Source organism: Capricornis sumatraensis, chromosome 9, assembly GCF_032405125.1.
Source record: "Capricornis sumatraensis isolate serow.1 chromosome 9, serow.2, whole genome shotgun sequence".
Lineage (NCBI taxonomy): Eukaryota > Metazoa > Chordata > Mammalia > Artiodactyla > Bovidae > Capricornis > Capricornis sumatraensis.
In genome coordinates, this window is record NC_091077.1 from 40,532,705 (window position 1) to 40,556,310 (window position 23,606).

The 23,606-nt window shown below is 38.6% G+C and overlaps 2 protein-coding genes across 5 annotated transcripts in view; one reads left to right on the forward strand and one right to left on the reverse strand.

Annotated features, from left to right (window-relative positions):
- NLRP3 (NLR family pyrin domain containing 3) overlaps positions 1 to 14,184 on the forward strand; it is a 44,503-nt gene extending 30,319 nt beyond the window's left edge. For all 4 annotated transcript variants that reach the window (XM_068981197.1, XM_068981199.1, XM_068981198.1 and 1 more), the window contains 3 exons: positions 10,351 to 10,521; positions 10,993 to 11,163; positions 14,069 to 14,184. In XM_068981197.1, coding sequence (XP_068837298.1) covers positions 10,351 to 10,521; positions 10,993 to 11,163; positions 14,069 to 14,168 — 442 coding nt within the window. In that variant the 3' untranslated portion in view covers positions 14,169 to 14,184. The remainder of the gene's footprint in view (positions 1 to 10,350; positions 10,522 to 10,992; positions 11,164 to 14,068) is intronic.
- Positions 14,185 to 19,992: 5,808 nt separating this feature from the next.
- LOC138086243 (olfactory receptor 2H2-like) lies at positions 19,993 to 23,349 on the reverse strand. The gene is made up of 2 exons (XM_068981041.1): positions 22,423 to 23,349; positions 19,993 to 20,196 (listed from the first exon to the last, which is right to left on the reverse strand). The coding sequence occupies exons 1-2, from the start codon at positions 23,290 to 23,292 to the stop codon at positions 19,993 to 19,995; spliced, it is 1,074 nt and encodes a 357-aa protein (XP_068837142.1). The 5' UTR covers positions 23,293 to 23,349.
- Between the last annotated feature and the right edge of the window lie 257 nt (positions 23,350 to 23,606).

The following is a 23,606-nucleotide window of genomic DNA, read 5'->3' on the forward strand; positions in this document are numbered from 1 at the left end:
AAAATAAGTTGGAGGAATTTATCGTAAGTGTATTGCTTCTAGTCCATCCCAAGCCCTTCAGTGCCTGTCACTCAGCTCTACATATCAGTTATGGCTGGGCACCTGGCTTCTCTCCTCCATTCTTTTTATTCTTGGAGCCATAGCATCTTGCCTGCAAGACCAAACTCAAGAGGACGCTCAGGACTACAGACCCTTGAACAACTCTGTCCACCCTCAGAGTCCCAGGTCTGAGCCACAGATGGTTCTCACGTGCATGTCCTTCTCCTCTACTCCCTTCCAATAATAAACTGAGCATTCTCTAAAAAATAAAGCAAAGTAAAACAAAGCAAGGCAAAGTAAAATAACCAGCAACCACTACCCTGAAGCACAGAGGGATTTTTCTCTTATATTTAGTGTGGGAACCTGGTTGAGCACCCTTGGAAGTAAAACTCACAGAAGTATGTAGATCCCTTTATGACTGGGTCCTCATAATGTTTTTAATCTCTCAGACTTGTCCACAACTAGCCTTTGAAGTAAAGTGAAACGGTTAGTTGCTCAGTTGTATCCGGCTCTTTGTGAGTCCATGGACACTAGCCTGCCAGTCTCCTGTGTCCATGGAATTCTCTAGACAAGAACACTGGAGTGGGTAGCTATTCCCTTCTTCAGGAGATCTTCTTGAGCCAGGAATCAAACCCAGGTTTCCCACATTAGAAGCAGATTCTTTACTGTTTGAGCCTACCTGGCCAGTGATTCCCATGGAGGTTTAAGCTCATTGGTTTCTGATCCAGGAAGTTGTGATTCTTTGTATTTGCCTCTGTGTCATTTTAGGGTCAGTGGGTTGTGCTGTGACCACATTTCTCTTGTGGATTTAAGAAGAATTGATTTGTCAACTTATTCAGCTTCTAACTTATTGTTAGGATGGAACAGCAACTTCTAAGCTTTCTACATGCTGGTCTGGAAACTGAAAGTCCTGCTTGTAAAGTTTTTAATTACAAAAGTAATACATGCTTAGGGTAAAATATTAAATAATAGAGATATGTGAAGTAAGAAGTGAAAGCTCCTTTTCAGCTCACTTCCTGAGAGAACTATTTGCAACAGGCTGATGAGCAAACTTCCAGACATTTTGTTATGAATGAGCAATTACCCATCCATTTATCTGTCCATCTACCCACCTATTTTAATATACTGTGGGTGTTAGATTTCTAGGGCTACTGTAACAAAGTATGACAAAGGGAGTGACTTAAACAACAGACATCGTTTTTTAAATTCTCTTTTTAAAATTAACAACCTTTTTTTTTTTTTGTCTGTGCTGCCAGGCATGTGGGATCTTAGTTCCCCAGTCAGGGATCAAACCTGAGCCCCTGCAGGGGAAGTGTGGAGTTTTGACCACTGAACTGCCAGAGAAGTCTCTGTTTTTACTTTTTTTCTTTCAAGTTTTTTGATATATAGTTGATGTACAGCACTGTAAGTTTAAGGTGTGTAGCATAATGACTTGACATACATATATTACAAAATGATTACATAGATAATATCTATCACCTCAGCTACAAAAATGTTTTAGAATTACTCTCTTAGCAACTTTCAAATACACCATACAGATAACATTGCCTTTAGTCATCAGGCTGTACATTATATCCCTAGTACTTATTTATCTTATACGTTCCCACCTCCTGCCCCTCCTGCATTCCCCTGCCTCTGGTAATCACAAATCTGATCTCTTTTGCTATGAATTTTGTTTCAGTTTTTTGTTTTAGTTTCTGTTTTAAATTCTAAAATATTCTGTTTTAAATGTGGTCATACAGTATTTGTCTTGCTCTGTCTGACTTATTTTACTTAGCATGATGCCTCAAGATCCATCCACATTGTTGCAAATTGTGACCATTTTTTCTTCTTTATGGCTGATGAGCATTCCATTGTAGATATCTATACTTTTATCATATCTCTTTGACATACTAATTTCAAGTCCTTAGAGATAGTGGTTTCATTTCCTTTGGATGTATGCTCAGAAGTAAAACTGCTGGATCATATGGTAGTCCTATTTTTTAAGTTTTCAGGATCTTTCATACTGTTTTCTATAGTGGCTATACCAGTTTACAATCCCGTCAACAGTGTACAAGAGTTCCCTTTCTGCACAGTCATCCTAGTGTTTCTTATCACTCATCTTTGGTGGTAGGCTTCCCAGGTGGCACTAGTGGTAAAGAACCCGCCTGCCAATGAAGGGCACATAAGAGATGTGGAAGATCGCCTGGAGGAGGGCATGGAAATTCACTCCAGTATTCTTGCTTGGAGAATTCCATGGACAGAAGAACCTGGCAGGCAACAGTCCATGGGGTCACAAAGAGTCAGACACAACTGGAGTGGCTTCACACACACACACACAGACACACACACACACACACACACATTTGATGATGGTCATTTTAACAGGCATGAGGTAATATCTCATTGTGGTTTAATTTACATATCCCTGGTGAGTAGTCATATCTCAATATGACTTTGCATGTATGTGTGTGTGCTTAGTCCACTCAGTCGTGTCTGACTCTTGCGACCCCATAGACTGCAGCCTGCCAGGCTTCTCTGTCCATGGAATTCTCCAGGCAAGAATACTGGAGTGGGTTGCCATTTCCTCCTCCAGTCCAACTCTTTAGGACCCCATAGACTGTAGCCCTCCAGGCTGCTCTGTCCATGGAATTTTCTAGGCAAGAATACTGGAGCGGGTTGCCATTCCCTTCTCCAAATGACTTTACATGTACCCATTGGCTATTTGAATATATTTGGGAAAATATCTATTCAGGTCCTTTACCCACATTTAAATTGGATTGTTTTGTTTTTGTCTATTCAGTTGTATAAGTTCTTTATACATTTTGGATATAAACTATTAACCTCTTATCAGATACATGATTAGCAAATATTTCCTCCCACTCTGTAAGTTGTCTTTTCACTGTTAATTGTCTCTTTTGCTAAGTGAAAGCTTTTGGTTTTATGTGGTCCCATTTGTTTATTTTAAATTTTGTTGCTAATGCTTTAGGTGTCATATTAAAGAAAATGATCACTAATCCCATGTCAAGGAGTTTTGCAGGAGTTCTATGCTTTCATACATTTACTTCTTTTTTTTTTTTTTTAAACTCCCTCCTGTGTCCCTTTCAATCTTTTTTTTTTTTTTTTTTTTAATTTATGGCTGTGCTGGGTCTATGCTGCTGAGTGTGGGCCTTCGCCCAGTTGCTGTGAGTGGGGGCTGCTCTCTAGTTGTGGTTTATGGGCCTCTCATTGTGGTAGTTCCTCTTGTGGTGGAGCTCGGGCTCTAGGGCATGTGGGCTTCCCTAGCTGTGGCTCCTGGGTTCTAGAGCACAAGCTCAATAGTTGTGACACACAGATCTAGTTGCTCCATGTTATGTGGGATCTTCCTAGGTCAGGGATCAAAACATTGCGTCCTTCATTGGCAGGTGGATTCTTTACCACTGAGTCCAGGGACACCCTGACATTTAAGTATTTAATCCATTTTGAGTTGATTTTGGGGAGTAGTGTGTGACAGGGGTCTAGCTTCATTCTCTTTACTATGAATATCTTATTTCTCCAGCACCATTTATTGAAGAGATTATCTTCACCATTGAATATTCTTGGCTTCTTTGTCAAATATCTGTTGATTGCATATTTATGGATTTATTCCTGGGATCTTGATCCTGTTACATTGACCTATTGTCTGTTTTTATGCCACTGCCATACTGTTTTGATTACTATGATTTTATAATGTACTTTGAAATTAGGGGGCTTCCCTTGTGGCTCAGCTGGTAAAGAATCCACTTGCAATGCAGGAGACCTAAGTTTGATCCCTGGGTTGGGAAGATCCCCTGGAGAAGGGAATAGCTACCCTCTCCAGTATTCTGGCCTGGAGAATTCCATGGACTGTATAGTCCATGGAGTCACAAAGAGTCAGACATGAATGAGCAACTTTCACTTACACTTTCATTCTGAGGAAAAAGAACAAAGTGAGAGGAGTTACACTTCATTTCAATCTATAGTATAAAATTAGGGAAATTAAACAGCATGACACTGGTGAAAAAAAACAGACAAATGAATAATTGGAACAGAATATAGAGCCCAGAAATAAGTTAGTATATACTTTCAACTAAAATTTGCCAAGAGAACCAATAATACTCAAGAAGAAGAGACAGTCTCTCAATAAATGGTGCTAGGAAAATTGAATATTTACATGTAAAAGAATGAAACTTTTTGAATCAGCATTAGGTATACCTATGACCCCTCTCTCTTGAACTTTCCTGCCACCTCCCCTCCCTATCACACCCCTTAGGTTGTTACAGAACCCCAGTTTGAGTTCCCTGAGTCACACAGCAAATTCCCATTGGCTAGCAAATTCCTGTTGGCTATCTATTTTAAATATGTAATGTATGTTTTCCAGGTTACTCTCTCCATATACCCCACCCTCTCCTTCCTCCCCTCTACCATGTCCGTCAGTTCAGTTCAGTTCAGTTCAGTTGCTCAGTCGTGTCCGACTCTGCAACCCCATGAATCGCAGCATGCCAGGCCTCCCTGTCCATCACCAACTCCCGAGTCTGTTTTAATTTTTAAATTTTGTTTCATTAATGTGATACATCAGGCTTCCTAGGTGGTGCTACTTGTAAAGAACCTCCCTGCCAATGCAGGAAACCTAAGAGATGTGAGTTCAGTCCCTGGGTGGGGAAGATCCCCTGGAGGAGGGCAAGGCAATCCACTCCAATATTCTTGCCTGGAGAATCCCACAGACAGAGAAACCTGGAGGGCTATGGTCCATAGGGTCACAAAGAGTCAGACAGGACTGAAGCAGCTTAGCAGCAAAAGCAGCAATGTGATATACCACATTGATTGATTTGCATATGTTGAACAGTCCTTGCATTTGAGGATAAATTCCACTTGATTATGGTGCATGATCCTAATAATGTGTTGCTGAATTTAGTTTACTAGTGTTTTGTTGAGAATTTATATTCATCGAAGAGATTGGCCTCTAGATTTCTTTTCTTATAGTGTCCTTTTTGGTATCAAGGTAACTGGTCTCATAAAACGAGTCTGATTTGTCCTTTCTCTTTGATTTTGGGAAGAATTTGAGAAGAATTGGCATTAATTTTTCTTTAAATGTTTGCTAAAACTCACCAGTGAAGTCATCTGGTCCTGGGCTTTTCTTTGTTGTGAGTTTTTTGAGTGCTACTTCATTCTCTTTGTTAGTGATTAGTCTGTTTAGATTTTCTATTTCTGATTCAATGGTATTTAGCATGTTTCTGAGAATTTTTCAGTTTTTTTGTAGATTGTCCAGATGGTTATAGTTGTTTACAGCAGTTCTTATGATCTTTTGTATTTCTGCGATATAAGTTTTAATGTCTCACCTTTTTTAATAATTTTATTGATTGGGTTCTCTCTCTCTTTATTCTTTTTCTTATTTTTTCCTAGCTAAACATTTGTAAATTTTCTAACGGCCAACTTAATTGGCTAATATTTTTCCTATTATTTCCCTGTTCTTTATTTATTTCTGCTATAATCTTTTTTATTTTCTTCCTTTTGTTAACGTTGGGGCTTACTTTATGCCCCTTCTTCTAGTTCCTTGAGGTGTAAAGTTAGTTGTTTAATTGTTGCTGTTGTTTAGTAGCTAAGTTGTGTTTGACTCTTTTGGATCCCATGGACTGTAGCCTGCTGAATTCCTCTGTCCATGGGATTTCCCAAGCAAGAATTCTGGAGTGGGTTGGGATTTCCTTCTCTAAGGAGATCTTCCTGACCCAGGGATTGAACCTGTTTTTCCTGTATTGACAGGTAGATTTTTTTTTAGCTCTGAGCCATCAGGGAAGTCCAGCTGCTTAATTAAGATCTCTCAATTTTCTTGATGTGCGCATTTATACCTAGAAACTTCCCTATCAGAAATGATTTTGCTGCATCCTAAAAGTTTTGGTATATTGTGTTTTAATTTTTGTCTAACTCAAGCTATTTTTTATTTCCTGTAACATTTTTCCTTTGACCCATTGATTGTTTAGAGGAGCGTTGTTTAAATTTTCATGTATTTGAGTTTCCTCAGTTACCCTGCTGTTACTGATTTCTAGTTTTGTACCACTGTGGTCAGAGAAGATACTTGGCATAATTTCAATCTTATTGAATTTTTTAAGATTTGTTTTGTGACCTAACATATGATCCATCCTAGAAAATGTTTCAAGTGCTCTTGAGATGAATGTGTATTCTGCTGTTAAAATAGTTCCAACCAAAGTTTATTTTATTTCAATAGCAGAAGCTAAAAGGCCAAGATCAAGGTGTTGTCAGGGTTGGTTTCTTCTGATGGCTGTGAGGAAGACTCTATCCCATACTTCTCTTCCAGTTTCTCATTGTTTGCTGGCAATCTGACATTCCTTGCCTTGTAGGTACATCACTTCAACCTTAGTTTTTTCAGCACATGGTATTCTAACTGTGCTGATGTGTCTCTGTCTCTGTGTTTGAATATCCCCCTTTTATAATGATATCAGTCTTATTGGACTAGAGCTTACTTTAATTACCTCATCTTAACTAATTACATCTTCAATAACCATATTTTTAAATAAGGTCACATCCTGAAGTACTGGGGGATAAGACTTCAACATATGAAATTTTGGGGGACATGGTTCAACCCATAACACTATATCTGTCCAAACAGAAATCATTATGTGGATACTTTTCCATGATTTGCTTTTTTCGTTTATTGTGGACACATTGCCATGCTGCTATATACAAATCGACAGATTTTGGTAATGCTCTGTAGATTACATTACAGTAATGTAGTTAGCTTCTCATTGAATGATGTACTATTGGATGAGTTTCTTTTTTACTGTTTCAAATAACTCTGAAAAAAGCATATTTGTATATACTTTATGTAAGCATATTTCTTTTTAGACAGAAACCTATAAGTAAAATTAGTAAGGCAAAACATAGGCATTTTATATTCTGTTAGATACAGTCAAGTTTTCTTATTTTGAACTTTAGACCTTTCTTTCTGACCGCATATTGCCCCTGCCCCCTCCACAGTGTTACACAAACATCACATACTAAGCATTTGCAAATCTTTATTTCTTGTAACTTATTTCTCATCCCTCTCCTTTGCCCTCTTCTTGCCCTGTCTATTCCATGTTGTTGAATAGTGGGACTTTCCAAGGGGCTGACAAGTAAACAGAGGATAATTTTTATTTTGTTTTTACTTTCAATCCCCTCTGCCTTTCATCTTTCTTTTACATAACACTGCAGGGAATTTTCTAAAGTGCAAATTGGTTAATATTGGACTTTTGCTCAAAAAAACCTTCAGAAGTTTTTCTTTGAAGTCAGCCCTAGATCACTCTTCCTTCCCTTTTGCCTACCAGGCTCTTCACTCTGTTTTGAGTCATACTAAATTAATTTTTAATTCTAAGAATCTGGCCACTTTTTCACCCTTCCTCACCCTTGTGTAACATTTTCCTTTTTCCTGAAAGGTTACCCTTACTCTCCAATTCCCACCATCCATCTAGAAAATGCCTTCTTATTCTTCCATTAATTTCTCTGATTCTCAGTTTTTCTATTTAAAAATAAAGCTAAAAATAAGACCTGCATCTTGGTTTTGTAATACTTCAATGAAATAATCCTATTTAAATTTATCATCACACAGCCAGGCACTTAGTAGATACTCAGTAGATGTTAAACCTTCTTCCTCAGTTTTCTTTGTGAGACATTTTTGTGACATAAATCACAAAATCATTACTAATTAAAAAAAAATCAATTACCATATAATACATGGTGAAATATCTATGTTCAGTAAAGGTAAATGTAGATCTGAGTTGAATGGATTGGGTGAAACCAAGATATGTGATGTTGGTTACATTCCTCAAATCTAATAGACTGTTTGGTAGGTCTTGGTGGTTTGATTTTCTAAACATTTCATTATATGCTCTGTGTACCCTTCAGTCAATCTCAGTGGTTTTGATAAGCCTGATGTGACTTATCTTAACAAAACCACCCTATCTGCTGGTAATTGCTGCAACTTCATTGTGTACTTCTCCTCAGACATCTGTTGTATAATACCTTCCAACCCTTTTTTGGAAACAGTGGTAAAAATTGCTATTCTGTAACTTTCAAAATATTTTTCCTTTCCTTTTTGATGACTACCTCTAGACTTCTGGAGCATTCTTCATCTTTGCCAGTATCTTAGTCCATTTGGACTGCAATAACAAAAATACTACAGACTGGATGGCTCAAACAACAAATATTTATTTCTCACTGTTCTGGTGGTTGGAAATCCAAGGTTAGGGTTAGGGTTAGGGTTAGGTCTATAGATCACCTGGTTCCTGATAAGAACTCTGTTCCTGCCTTGCATACAGCCACTCTTGTGTTTTCACATGGTATTAGGAGCAAAGCAAATCTCTGGGGTCTCTTTTATAAGGGTGCTAATCCCATGATGAGGACTCCACCCTCAAGACCTAATCACATCTCAAAGGCCCCACATTCTAGTACTATCACATTGGGAGTTAAGATTTCAACGTATGAAATTTGGGGGTAGGGGCTACAAACATTCATACTAACAGCCAGGAGTCCTGAAAAACCCTTCTGCATGTTCACTAAAGATCCTCTGATAAAATTCTTCTTAGCTGGAGATAAAAACTTGCTATAAACCACTCAGTTTCTTTTGCTCATCCTTCTTGGGCTTCATTTCCCTCTTTGTCTTGCTTGCTCAGTCTTTTTGTTGTGATTCATCCTTGACTAGGAAGATGGAGACCAGTGGGTGGGTAAGTACTTCTGTTTCCTTTTGGTCATCTGTTCATGCTATACTATCAATGACTTCCTTCTATTTTTCCTGATTTCAAGACACCTTAGAATTTAAAAACATATCATGGTTAAGGGTTCTGGCAGAAAGGAATGTGCCTGCATGAGATACTCTTAAATCAAGGCTTTGTTTAAGGTCTCACACTATGACTTTCTGTATGCTGTATACCACCCTCTGAGCTTTTCAGGAGTGACACAGCTCTCTATTTCAGAGCCCTCATGCTGTTGTTGGGTGATCTAGTTATAAAGTTGAGCAGCTTATGAAATGCTTTTTCGCAAACGTATGGTATACGTTTCACAAATGTATGGTGTATGCTCAACTTGACCCAAGAGTAGTAGTACATCAATGGTCTTAATTTTACTGAGTATAATGCAAAACTAGGGTTTATGCTCTGAGAGGCCCTTTATAGTGCAGAACATAGTATGAGGTAGATAGAAGGGGCAACAGAGCAGGGGATGACTCTAGAAGGTGTTAGTATAGGTTCCTTCTCTTCCAAATACTTTCTCTTTGACCTTAAGGGGAACATGATTTGATGAGCTTCAGCTTTCTCATCTGTAAAAAAATATTCTATAGTTAAAGCTACACTGCCCCCTTGCCCGGTTGATAGAAAAATCAAATAAGGTAGTCTCTGCACTGTTAATACAAAAATAATGAGAATAGTTGGAGAAGGCAATGGCACCCCACTCCAGTACTCTTGCCTGGAAAATCCCATGGACGGAGGAGCCTGGTGTACTGCAGTCCATGAGGTCGCTGAGAGTTGGACATGACTCAGCGACTTCACTTTAACTTTTCACTTTCCTGCATTGGAGAAGGAAATGGCAACCCACTCCAGTGTTCTTGCCTGGAGAATCCCAGGGACAGCAGAGCCTGGTGGGCTGCCGTCTATGGGGTAGCACAGAGTTGGATACGACTGAAGCGACTTAGCAGCAGCAGCAGCAGCAGCAGCAGCAGCAGTATTAATAGTAAGAGATAATCTGGGATATCTTTCTTGAAGAAGTGGTTGTGAGGCACATGTATAGCCAGAGGGAATATATGTAGGAAGAAGGAGAAATGTGGAGGTAATGTGAATCAGTTTGCTTTTGCTTTGTCTCTTCTACTGACCCCAGGAAAGCATCTGCTTAGACATCATCTGTATCTTTTATGAGGCCAGAGATAGGGAGTCATACTGTCTACAGATTATATTCAAGATGCTGGCTTCTGACCTGTAAGTTGAGGGTAAAACTTTTCAGATAAGATGACATTCTTATGTTGAGACAGCTGTGTGATGTCCAAGAAAGGTTGGGCACTGAGGACTGTTTTCTTTTTAAATTTATTTTACTTTTATTGGAATATAGTTGATTTACAATGTGTTAGCTTCAGGTGTACAGCAAAGGGATTCAGTTATACATATACATATATTCATTCTTTTTTAGATTCTTTTCTCATATAGATTGTCACAGAATATTGAGTAGAATTCCTTGTGCTATGTAGCCCTTGTTGGTTATCATCTTATATATAGTAGTGTGTGTATATTTATCCTAAGCTCCTGATTTATCCTCCCCATCCAACACTGAATTTTCTTTTCCTTATTCCTTCCACAGGTTGGTGAATTCTGGCCTTACGTCAGGTTGTTGTCCAGCCCTATCCTCAGTGCTCAGTACAAATCAGAATCTCACCCACCTTTACCTACAGGGCAATGCTCTTGGAGACATGGGGGTCAAGCTACTCTGTGAGGGACTCTTGCACCACAACTGCAAGCTTCAAGTGTTGGAGTAAGTCTCTTAGCTTATTATGGTGATGGGAATGCATAGTGGCCCCAGGGAATGGGGTAGTTTGGGAGAATGATGAATCTATACCTGAGAAATGATAATGTCTTCCTAGGGTTTGGATTATTACAGGATTATGGTACTGGGAGGAGTTGTACTTTTAGATAGTGTAAAGGTAAATACTAGAGTTCCTTGGGGTTGGTATGCACTTTTGTTTTAGGAAAATTTGTGGGGAGACACAGAATTTGGGAAGAACTGTTTCACAAACTGCTCTTACTAATTTGATCTGCATAACCTCGTAGATTGGAAAAAATACTCTCATTTGAAGAGAAGAGAATAACTCTTGGCATATAAAGCAGTTCAAAGCTTGTTAATCCTGAGCTTTCCCTACATTTGAAACATTACAGGCTAAGATCTGTGAGACCTGTGTAGGATAATTATGGGGACATTTTTAAAAAGTCACCTTCTTTCTTGCAGGTTAGACAACTGCAGCCTCACATCACACTGCTGCTGGGATCTTTCCACACTTCTAACTTCTAACCAGAGCCTGCGAAAGCTGAGCCTAGGCAACAACGACCTGGGTGATCTGGGGGTCATGCTTCTCTGTGAAGTGCTCAAACAGCAGGGCTGCCTCCTGAAAAGCCTGAGGTAAGTGTGCCCTGCAGAGATTTGTATGGCAGGGCTCACAGTGCTAAAGAAAGTTTCTGCAGTTTCCAAAATCCAGGACGGCTTCATTTGCACTCTGGGCAAGGTTGTTCAGTTCAGTTCAGTTTAGTTGCTCAGTCTGAAGGCTGAGCCTTGTCCAACTGCAGATTTTTTTTTTAAATATATACTGTGTGTGAGTCATGAACTCCATATTCAACTTTGTCCAGATGTTTGGAATAATAAAATTTCAGTTGGGTGTGAAATATTCTTGAAAGAAACACAATTTCCAATGAAAGTAGCTAAATAGAATTATATTTCTATACAAGGTATTGTACTTTGTAAAATTAGACCCGTCTATTGTAAAAGTCCTTGCATAGTAGGGTGTTGTGCATCTCGTTTATGAGAATTTCTAGTTGAAAAGTGCTCCAGCAACATCAAGATCATAAATTCGTAAAATCTGGCCTATCTTCAGGGTTTTGGGACCATCTGCTCCCTTCCATCATCACTGATACCACTAAGCCGCTCATTGATTACCTCTCTAGTAAGAGCTTCCTAACTCTTCGTAACTTCTGCTAGCATTGGTAATCACATCCTTCACTAAAGACATTTCCTTCACTTGGTTTTAGGGACAACATACTCTGCTCTGAATTTTCTCCTATTACATTGGCTATTTCTGCTCAGTCTCCTCTGGTTTCTCTTCATCATCTGACCTTTGCATGCCAAATACCCAGAACTCAATCTCTGAGTTAATTTTTCTTCTCTATACTTTCTGCTTTTTTTTTTTTTTTTAATATCATCTAGTCTTCTGGTTTGACCACATATGTGCTGTACCCCTCCCTCCAGTTCATATCTCTCTGAATTCCATGTCTAAATGCTTGTCTCACCTTTCTGCTTAGATATCTAATAAGCCACCCAAACTTGACATGTCCAAACCCAAACCTGTGCTGTTCCCCTCTGTGTAAAATCCATTTCTCACCCATCTCAGTCAATGGCAGCTCAGTCTGAACTGTTCAGGTGCAGAAAGCCTTGTGTTGTCTTTGACACTTTTTCTTTATGTGAATATCCAGTCCATTGGCATATCCTTTTAACTCTGTTTTCACAGCATGCCCACTCATTGACCACTTTTTGCCAGCTTCACATCTCCTTTCCTGGCTCAAGCCATTGTCACCTCTTATCTGGACTGTCCTGGTGGCATTCTACTAGGCTATTCTGCATCTACCACTGCAGATGGAAGGTATAGCTAAAACGTGAGTCAGAGCATATCACTCCTACTAACATGCTTGTTTCACAAAGCAAAAGCCACAAACTCATGGCAGTGTCTAAGGCCCTACATAGTCCTGCTATTTCTGTAGTCATCTTCTAACCCTAGTTCCTTCTCCATTCACACTGTTCTCTTTGCTGTTTCAAAAATCTCTGTCACCTCTGACACTATACTCTTGCTGTTCCCTCTGCCTGGGACTTCTTACACTTTGATGTCCACATGTCTTATTCCTGTGAATCCTTAAATTATTTGCTCAAAGGTCTTTTCTGTGAGTCTGACTATAACCATCCTACTGAAAATAGCAACCCAGCAATGCCTTTCCTCTTCTCTGCTTATTTCCCTCCACTGTGTTGAGCAACATCTTATATAATTTTCTTGTTTACTTATTATCTATATCTTTAGGACACTCTGGAGATGAGGGACAAGCTCAACACAGACTGGGGAATCCATGGATGTAGTCAACCTGCCTTGTGAACTCAGGCTGCCATAACAGAATAGAATAGTCTATATGCCTTAAGCAAATTATAGTCATTCATTTCTCATAGTTCTGGAGGGTGGAACATCCAAGATCATGGTGCTGGCTGATTTGGTTTCTGGTGAGAGCTTTCTTCTGGGCTTGTTGTATTCTCATGTGGTACACAGAGAGAAAGACAGACTGAGACAGAGAGAGAGAGAGAGAGAGAGAGAGAATGTGCTATGGTGTCTTTTCTTATAAGGGCTCTAATCCCATCGTGAGGACTCATCCCCATGAACTCATGTAACCCTCATTACATCCTGAAGGCTCCATTTCCAAATACCATCACATTGAGGGTTAAGGCTTTAACACATGAATTTTGAAGGAACATAAACTATCCATAACACACCCAAATCAAGATTGCTAGAAATGATACAAGACAAATAGCATAATACAATTTAAGTTGTAAGGGAGATTAAAAAAAACAAAGAGAGATGGAAGAAGAACTCATATCATTGATAGGTGTACCAAGCAATTACAATATATGGATTTTTTTTTTGGCAGAGTGGAGGGGTGGGCTGTGGCTTGTGGGAACTTGTTTCTCTGACAAGGAATTGAACCTAGACCACAGGAGTGAAAGCACCAAATCTTAACCACTGGACCATCAGGGAATTCTCAATGTGTGGGCTTTATATGGCTCCTGATTAAATTAACATAATATAAAAATTTTATCTGACCGTTGAGGAAATTGAAACACTGATTTCACATATATTAATATGTGAAAGTTATTGTTAACTGTTTTGGGTGTGATAATTGCATTGTAATTCTCTTTTAAAAGTTGTTTCATTTCACACATTGATATATTTATAGATACTTGAACTGCTGTGCTTACAATAATCCACTGATGTGAGGAGTCGGGTGGGTAATAGATGAAACAAGACTGGCTATGAGTTGTTAACTGTCAAAGTTAGATGGCAGGATTAATTATACTATTCTCTTTATATTTGCATGTTTAAACATTTCCAAACTTGAAGGTTAAAAATGTAACAGAAACCACATTAGGCATGATGTGCAGCACTGGAAAGCTTAGAAGTGTGAGGTTAAGAGAGGAGACGAGATTTTTAAAGGAAAAATGAACTCTGAAAGTGTTCATTTGAAGAGTGTAATCCAAGGCTCTCTTTTTGCTTTTATAGGTTGTGTGAAATGTATTTCAACTATGATACAAAGCGTGCCCTAGAAACACTTCAAGAAGAAAAGCCTGAATTAACCATTGTCTTTGAGCCTTCTCGGTAGTGGCGGAAACGCTCTTGTCATTCGGGTGTAGACAAGTGGTAGTGAGCATTCCTCCTTCAGCATTAAGATCATCTCTGCAATTCTTCTGGTCCAGTGAGGAAGAGTGAAAACTTGCTGATGGTCCTTCTGCCTGGTGAATGTGAGACTCTCCTTTACCCCTAGGTTGAAGACACAGTGCAGTAAAATCATCAAATGATACAGTTCTGACCGCAGTGGCTCAGTCAGAGGATGTTCTCCTCTTGGTGACCTCATGTATCTAACTCATTCAGGAAAACACTTTTTCTTTCTTTTTCTCTTTTTACTCTAACTCTCCTTTCTTTTGTACCTCTCCCACTTTTTTTCTTTGACTATATCATCTTTCCTGCCATCTTTCTCTTAACTGACCATAACAGAATGAGTTAACTATATATTATGCTGCAATTTTGTGGCAGCAACTTATTTATTTTTATTTTTTGAACTGTTATATATTCTAATAAAATAATTGATGTTTATTATATTGTAGCTGGTTGGAAATTTTGAAAATAGAAAAAACTTTATTGTATTTATTGAGTTAAATTGTTTCCTTTCCTTGGTTTTAAGAGAGGGTGCCTAGAAAGCCTTTTACTTATTTATCTAAACCACTAAAGATAAATTAAATTGCTTCATGTATTTAAAAAATCTCTTTGCCAAATGATTCAATTGTAATGAATGAGGGAAAAAAGTCCCTGTAACTCTGATGGTTGAAATTTCAGTTCTGGTAAGACAGGAGGTTGAAAATCATGCAAAGGAAAATTTTAGGGTAGATGGAGCCTATATTCATAAATAGAAGTATTACGTAGAAAATGCATTTTGCCTTCAGTTTTAAGAATTTGTCTTGGATTTATCTCATCACAAGAGCATTTCATCTATCACACTTCACATAGCATTAACTCATTAATACGTATTGATTAATTACTTTTCCACACATGGAGAAACTCTCGAACCACATGGAATTGTTCAAGATAGGAATACTACTTCCTTTTTCAAGTGAGTCATCTAGACCTTGCTTGTCAAAGTGTAGCCTATGGATTTCTGAAAAGAGTGAAATTTAGTCACTCAATCATGTCCAACTCTTTGCAACCCCGTAGAGTATAGACCTCCAGGCTCCTTTGTCCATGGAATTCTGCAGGCAACAATACTGGAGTGGGTTGCCATTTCCTTCTCCAGAGGATCTTTCAGACACAGGGATCAAAACTGCTTTTCCAGATGAGCTAATATTTTTCATGTTAAGACTCTTTCAATAGGGAAGCAGTATGTAATTTATATTCTGATGCAAAGTCTTTGTCTTTGTCTTCTGTAGGACCAGCACTTTTGAGTAACTCTAGTCTCAATATTTGTATTTTTGCATCTTAGTAAAGTGAGGTATTGCAGACTGCCTCTCTGCTGAAAATACCTTGACATTCAGGATAAAATATAATTAGAAACACACAGCTAAGCTGGAAAGATAGAAAAATTTCTGTGCAATAGGATTTCAAAATTGAATTAAGAGTTTACCTCTAAAAGGTCAAAAGAAATATCTGAATAAAGACCCCACAGTATAACTATTAACTTGGAAAAATCCATGAAGTTTTCCTCACTAGGAGAGCTAAAAAATAAGTAAAGATGATGGATAGAAAATCAGTATGCAAACATCAACACAAGCAGTTGGAAAGAAATCATTCTTTCCAATCATTATAGTAAAAATTAGGTCAGGCATGAAGCAGCAATGGGTGCTAAAACCTAGTAGGAAATTTAAATGATGAGCAGGATTCTTATGTAGTCTGAAATTATCTTTTTAAATTGGCTAATCAGTTCCAGAAGAAAAATACTAACTATATAAAAAGCAGAAACTAGACAGTACCCTGACCATCTAATAACAAATATCAGGGAGGGCAGATGGATGCCTTCTTTTGGGTAAGATGACTTGAGGAGAAACTGATATCACTATTGTGTGTTTCTGGTTGAGAACCCAAAATTTAATTAGCAAACACCATACAAACTCCAAATGAGGAAGTTCTATGAAAAGGGAAAGGAGACTATATTCTTCAAGAATGTCAATGTCAGTGTTAATAATGGGTAGATGTTGGAGTGAGGGAGTTATTAAATTATCTTTTAAACTGTTCTTTTTCATGCATCTTTTATGTACATATGATGTTATTTCCAAATAAAAAGTTTAAATAATTAAAAAAATGGTATTTCTAAATACCTGCAACTTAAAATATAACAAAATCCTATTAATCATAGCAATAAAAGTTATTAAGTGTACAGGCAAAAGAAAAGCAAAGATAATTTTTTGTCACCATCCAAATCTACAAAGATTCATCCACTGTAGTCATTGACCAACAGTGCACTCTGTGATTCAGACAGAGGAAATTAAAGATGACTATAAGATGCTTTGCGTGTGGGCAAACAGGTTTCTTAGTTAGATGTATCTCAGGAAGAATTTTAATAAACCCAGTTTTTTTCATCTTACCTTACATAAAAAAGCATGGTAATCATTAACTTGAGATATTTTTTCTTTATGACTAGCAATAATCTTTTACCAAGATGTATTCTTAGCTATACTCATTCCCTAAGGCCTTCAGTTTTAAGAATTTGTCTTGGATTTATCTCATGTATACTGACTTTTTCCCCACCTCTTTGGAGCAGTTCCTCAGAGGTATCTGAGAGGCTATCTCCTGGACTAAAGTCCTCAGTGAGGTCTTGAATAAAATTTAACTTGTACATTTTTCTTTCAGTCAATATTCACCTGGAATAAATTTCTTAAAAATTATGTAAAAATCATACAAAAGAAGACCTGAATGAATGGAGAGATTGAGAGATATGTCATATTCATGGATGGGAAGATTCAGCAGCATTCACTGCTCATTATTCCTCCCCTCAAACTAAAATTGAATGCAAGTGTTATTAACATACTGACAAGAGATTTCCACAGAATTGAGCAAGATAATGTTTAAATGAATGTGAAAAATAAGAATCAAAGCATATCTGGGAGAAACTCAACAACATAGCAGAACTTGCCACACTAGAGATTAATAACTGATTGATGTAATATAGACAGGATAGAATTCATGCACAAGCATAGGCATGCATGGAAATATGATTTATGACACCAAAAATGTTGAGAAAAGCAAAGACTAGTCAATGAATCTGACTGGGACAAGCAGCCATGTATATAGAAACATTATATTTCTGCCTTATATAATATAAATAAATTACAAATATAATGAAAACACATTTAAAAAACAAAGCTATATGTACAACAATGTGACTACAGTTAACAATACTGAATTGTATCCTTGAAGTTTGCTAAGAGGGTAGGTTTTAAATGTTCTCATCTCACACAAATACACATATATACACAAAAGGAAAAGTGCAACTATGTGAGATAATGAATACATTAATTAGCTTGATTGGGATGATTGTTTCACAATGTATGTATGTGGGCATGCTCAGTTGCTAACTGACTCTTTGTGACCTCATGGACTGTAGCCCACCAGGCTTCTCTGTCCACGGAATTCTCCAGGCAAGAATACTGGAGTAGGCAGTCATTCCCTTCTCCAGGGTATCTTCCTGATCTAGGGATCAAACCTGGGTCTCCTTCTTCTTAACAGAGAGAAAAGCCACATTCAAGAATACTGGAGTGGGTTGCTATTTCCTTCTCCAGGGGATCTTCACAACCAAGGGATTGAACCCTGGTCTGCATTTGCAGACAGATTCTTTACTGTCTGAGCTACCAGGGAAGCCCATTCAAGTCTTACATCAGCTTACTTTTAAAATATACACGATGGAGTATTACTCAGCCGTTAAAAAGAATTCATTTGAATCAGTTCTGATGAGATGGATGAAACTGGAACCGATTATACAGAGTGAAGTAAGCCAGAAAGAAAAACACCAATACAGTATACTAACACATATATATGGAATTTAGAAAGATGGCAATGACGACCCTGTATGCAAGACAGGAAAAAAGACACAGCTGTGTATAACGGACTTTTGGACTCAGAGAGAGAGGGAGAGGGCGGGATGATTTGGGAGAATGGCATTCTATCATGTATACTATCATGTAAGAATTGAATCGCCAGTCTATGTCTGACGCAGGATACAGCATGATTGGGGCTGGTGCATGGGGATCACCCACAGAGATGTTATGGGGAGGGAGGTGGGAGGGGGTTTCATGTTTGGGAACACATGTAAGAATTAAAGATTAAAAAAAAAAAATAAAAAATAAAAAATCAAAAAAAAAAAAAAATAAAATTCATTACTCAGTTAAATTTATTCCAAACTCAGTCAATCCTGACAATGCACAAAACGCTTTTCTCAGGGTCCACTTTCCAAAAACCTTCCCGTCATTTTCTATATACATCACTTATTTTTTTTCTATTCAGAAACAGTCAGCTTTAAGACAGAGTTACTTCCTTCTCCCTCAATAAAATAGAATTCGATTCCTTATATCTTCTTTACTGAAAACACACATTCTACTTTCTTTAAAAGTTTTTTCCACATTAAGTTCACCTTTCCTGTTAACAAATTTGTAACAGAATAAGGTCTTATTTGATCTCTAGTAAATATTGGTACAACAGAAGTTCTGTACTTAACATTGATTATTCTAAAGACATGTCTGTATTAATCCAACAAGCTTAAGCCACATTTAGTACTAAATATGAGTTTAGTACTGAATATTTTCCAGATGACATGAACCTGAAATTTATTCTGGCCAGATTATTTTCTGTTTCTGAGTATTTGTATAAGCACTCAATTTCCTTTAAGCCAATTAAATAGAACTCTTTTGAATTAATTTTTGGCAATACCATGCAGCTGTAACACACATACAAATTCTTGACAATCACACACGCACAGAGGTCTCATAGTCCCTCTTACAAAATTTCAGCCTTGAGTCAGGTACAATATCATAAAACTCATCAGTTACAAACTGTTGGATTGCAATTAGGCTTCTGGCAGATGGAACAAATCAAACTCATTTTTCTAGATGGCTAAATCTTTTTACTAATATTTACAGAAAAGACTGGCTTACCTGATGGTACAGTGGTAAAGAATCCACCTGCCAGTGCAGGAGAGGTGGGTTTGATCTCTGGGTCAGGAAGATCCGTTGCAGGAGGAAATGGCAACCCACTCCAGTATTTTTGCCTGGGAAATCCCATAGACAGAGGAGCCTGGAGGGGTACAGTCCCCAGGGTCACAAAAGAGTTGGACACGACTTAGCAATTAAACAACAGAAAAGACTCTTAGGATTTCTATTTATCCTTGACAAGTCAAGTTCTAAATTATTTTACTTGCTTTTCAAAATTTGTCTTGAAAAGGTGTTGGAGATAAAGGTTCCTGGGAAGACCAGGTAGGACATTTACATCTCAAAGGTACAGGCAAATTTCTTCTTGGTTTACTTTATTTCCCTTTTGTTTAATGCTTAGAACCCTCTTAAGATAAATAGGGAAGATTTTGGGAGTGGTAAAAGGATTGATGGGCTGTGGATTATTTTTGAAGCCATACCTTTGGTCCTATAAACACTGCATTTGTAAAATAAGGACAGTTTTTTTTTTTTTTCCTTTTCCTTTTTCAAAGAATCGGATAGCCACTTCAATGATTATCAAAGGACTGATGCACCCATTCATCTATGGTGTAAGATTTTACATTCCCTCATTTAGCTTAGGGGAGAAAACGTCCCCTCCAAACTTCCATCAGGCTCCAAATATCAACTATTGTTAGTCAAACTAGTGACCTCTCATTTTGGTACTCAATTTACAAACATTTTTGTGGATCTTCTCTAAGTTTAAGAAATTTGCACCTTGTATTTAGATACTCTATATAATCATTTTGATTTGACAATCATTGGCTGGATATCTTCAGCCAAGCCCAGAACATTGATATTCCACAGTGCAGGGTCCATTAAGGCTTCTATTTTAGCTTCAGATTTCGTCTGTTCCTTTTTATCTTCTGTTAGAACTATTTGGTGATGAGGTTGGTTCCCTTGCCCCTTGAGAAACAGAGTGGCCCCTAACATAGTGTCATCCCACTAAAGGGATGGGAGAGCCAGACACAAACAGAAAGAAATTTAGAAACAATGAGCCATTGATGCTGCACAAAAGGGTTCCAGGAAAGTGTGCCCCTGCCTCTCCCTGACACCCTCATTACATATTCATTGTGATTACTAAGGTTTCCAGTTCTTTGGGTTAATTCTGAGAGGTTGCTCCAGAATCTATAGGGAATTCTATCAGGCGGTCCATCACATCAAAGACTATCCAAGGCTTGACATTACTTAGGTAGGTGGTATCTTTAGTCAGAGCCACTTTTTGATTCCTTCAGTCTTCTGTTTGCAAAACTATCAATGGCCCAGGGGCCACCCATCACTCTCTGGCATCTGGGGCATTCTTTCTTTCAATGTGCTGCTTGTTTGCCAGGGGCACCTTGATCGCAATCCTTCCTCCAGTGCCCTTTTTGTCTGCATGGAGTACACTAGTCCTGCCTGGGTACCTGTATGCCGACTGGTCTTCCAGGGCCAGATTGGATCAGAAAAATCAGCTTCCCTTTTGTGGCTCTCTGAGCAGAAAAAGCCACTGCCAACATTTGGGCCTTTAAAATATTTTTCTGGGTGCATTCAGCATTTAAGGCCATATGGTTATTATTGAAACTGAATAAGCTAATTGGAACAACTCATTCATTGAAGTGATTCAGAAATCACTTTCTGAGTTTTGTGCCTGAGGTCTGGGGAAGACTGGCCTATGGAATCCAAAAGGGCCTGTCCTTCAGGAGAGGAGGAATCTGTCTGTATACTTTTAAAAAATCTCCACTTGTCTCTTTTGGAATACCACAGGATTTTCATCCTACCCCTATTGGACCTCTTTTGCCTTTTCATATTTAACAAGTTTTACTGTAAGTTTCTTCATACCTTCTATTAAAAAGGTAATCATATGGTCCCATCTATTTCTATCAATTGAAATCACCAAGTAATTCCATTGTGGGTTTTCCTCATGGATGGCCTCATTCCTTACTAAGTATACTGAATGGTCCTGTAGGGTGGATCTATTAAAATGTCCTCTATGTACTTCCTGGATTTATCCCTCCAAGTTACACATGACTTAAATTCTTTTTGGGTTCTATTACCTAAATGCAAGGCCATGAAAATTTGAACACAGTGTACTTCACTCCACTTTCAATTTCCTAACTGATATTGTGGCCAAACTGGGTGACATAACTTAATAAGTTTTTCCCTTCTTAATTCCTGTTGTTCAAATTGTTCCTAGTCCTGGAATATCTGGCCCAGAGACCTATCAGCCAGAATTGATGCAGCCTGATCCATTTTAGGGCCAAAACTGAGGTGATGTCATTAGCTGTGAAAATTGGTCAAGAATTCCACTTACTATTATAGATACTATCCCTTCCAAGGCGGTCTCCCAACCAGGTACTAGTGAAAGAAACAGCACAGAAGGTAAACCCAATGGTGCTGACAATGAGCGGGAGTTGGTCTAACTGGTCTCCACTGAAAGAAAACCTTCGCAGGTAGAAAAAGCCTGTCCAGGTGACCTTGCTTGTTGCTTGGCGGCATCTTAAGGTTGCTCTTCTCAATAGTCCGATTTAGCCATTTCAGTCATTTTCTCGTGTTCCCTCAGTGCTAGGGGTTGTAGCTACTTCCTTTTGCCTTTCCCTCCTTCAATAGCTAGTTAATAATTCCTTATAATAAGTTCTCTCTGTTAATAGAGACACAGACATAGAGAACGAACTTATGGATACCAAGGAGGAAGGGAATGGGATGAATTGAAAGATCGGGATTAACATACATACGCCACTATATATACAATAGAAAACTAATAAGAAGCTACTCTATAGAACAGGGAACTCTACGCAATGTTCTGTGGTGATCTAAATGGGAAGGAAAACTAAAAATGAGGGGTATATGTCTATGTATAACAGATTCACTTTGCTGTATGGCAGAAACTAACAACATTGTAAAGCAACTATACTCCAATAAAAATTGAAAAAAAAATATGGTGTCTATTATGTGCTGGTAGCCTGATGGGAACAATGTTGCACTTTCATTTAAATTTAAGAACAACATTGCAGGATGCATCAGATTTTAGTATTGACAGATCTTTTGTCTGGACAAATCAGGCTTTTGACCTTTCCCATTCTTGTTGATAATTGAGAGTTCCCACAAAAGAAATACCACATATTTAATGCTGTGAGCAACTGAACTGGACAAAGGCTGACAAATTAGCTCATGAATCTGAGCTGGTTTGCTTACTACACATTGGATGTTCTGGTCTTTCCCAAATAGCCTCTTGAGAGCCCCCTTCATGTCCTTGTTCCTCAAGGTATAGATGAGAGGATTGAGAGTGGGGGTCACCACAGTGTAGAAAAGAGTTAGAAACTTTCCTCCCTTCTGGGAAAAATGGCTTCGGGGCTGGATGTAGACAGCAGAGACTGTGCAGTAGAAGAGGAAAACAACCACCAGGTGAGAGGAACAGGTTTGGAAGGACTTCCTCCTCCCTTCATGGGACTGGATGGCCAGCACTGTCCGGGCAATGTGACCGTAGGAGATAAGGATGAGCAGGAGTGGCACCATCAGGAAAACAGAGCCAATAACAGAAATCTGGAGCTCATTGGAGTGTGTATCCCCACAGGCCAGACGGATCAGTGCAGGGACTTCACAGACAAAGTCGTCCACCCGGTGATGATGGCAGAAGGGGAGCTTCATGGTGGTGGGTGACTGCACCAAGGTGCCAAATATCCCACTTGACCAGACCAAAAATGCTAGCTTGTGACACACGTGAGGCTGCATGATGACTGTGTAGTGTAGGGGTCGGCATACTGCCACATATCTGTCGAAGGCCATGACCAGCAGCAGCACACACTCAGCAGCTCCCAGTTCCAAGAAGATACAGAGCTGGACTGCACATCCCAGGTAGCTGATGGTCTTGTCTGGGCCCCCGAGATGGACTAGCATCTGGGGAATGCAGCTGGTGGTGAAACAGAGGTCCAGGATGGAGAGGTTGGTGAGGAAGAAGTACATGGGGGTGTGGAGGTGAGGGTCTAGGTGGAACAGAAGTATGATTGTGGTGTTGCCCACTAGGGTGATCATGTAAGAGACAGACACAGTCACAAAAAGGGTCATTTCAAGGCTGGGGTTATCTGAAAAACCCAAAAGGATGAAGTCATCTGGGATGGTGCCATTGACATGTCCATCTAGTGCCCACCTAGGACTGCAAGAAGCAAGACATCAATTAGAATATCACCTAGAGGTGGCAGAGAAAAGTGATTTGTAATTTTAGAAAACTGTCTCTATTATCTTATATTAATAATTTTTCTGGTGTTTTGCTGACTTTTTTTTCATCCTGTTAATTTTTGGATATTTTCATCTGTTCCTTTCTTCAAGCTTGGATATTTCTAGCATTTTCCTAGAAGCCAAGAATATGGTAAGTGAATGTT

Bases quoted from the DNA above. Each gene is read 5' to 3' on its own strand.
- LOC138086243 (XM_068981041.1), bottom strand. From the start codon at position 23,292: ATGACCCTTTTTGTGACTGTGTCTGTCTCTTACATGATCACCCTAGTG. The intron at 20,197-22,422 runs GTAAGCAAACCA...CCATCCCTTTAG, and splicing joins ACCAGAACATCCAATGTGTA to TGGGATGACACTATGTTAGG.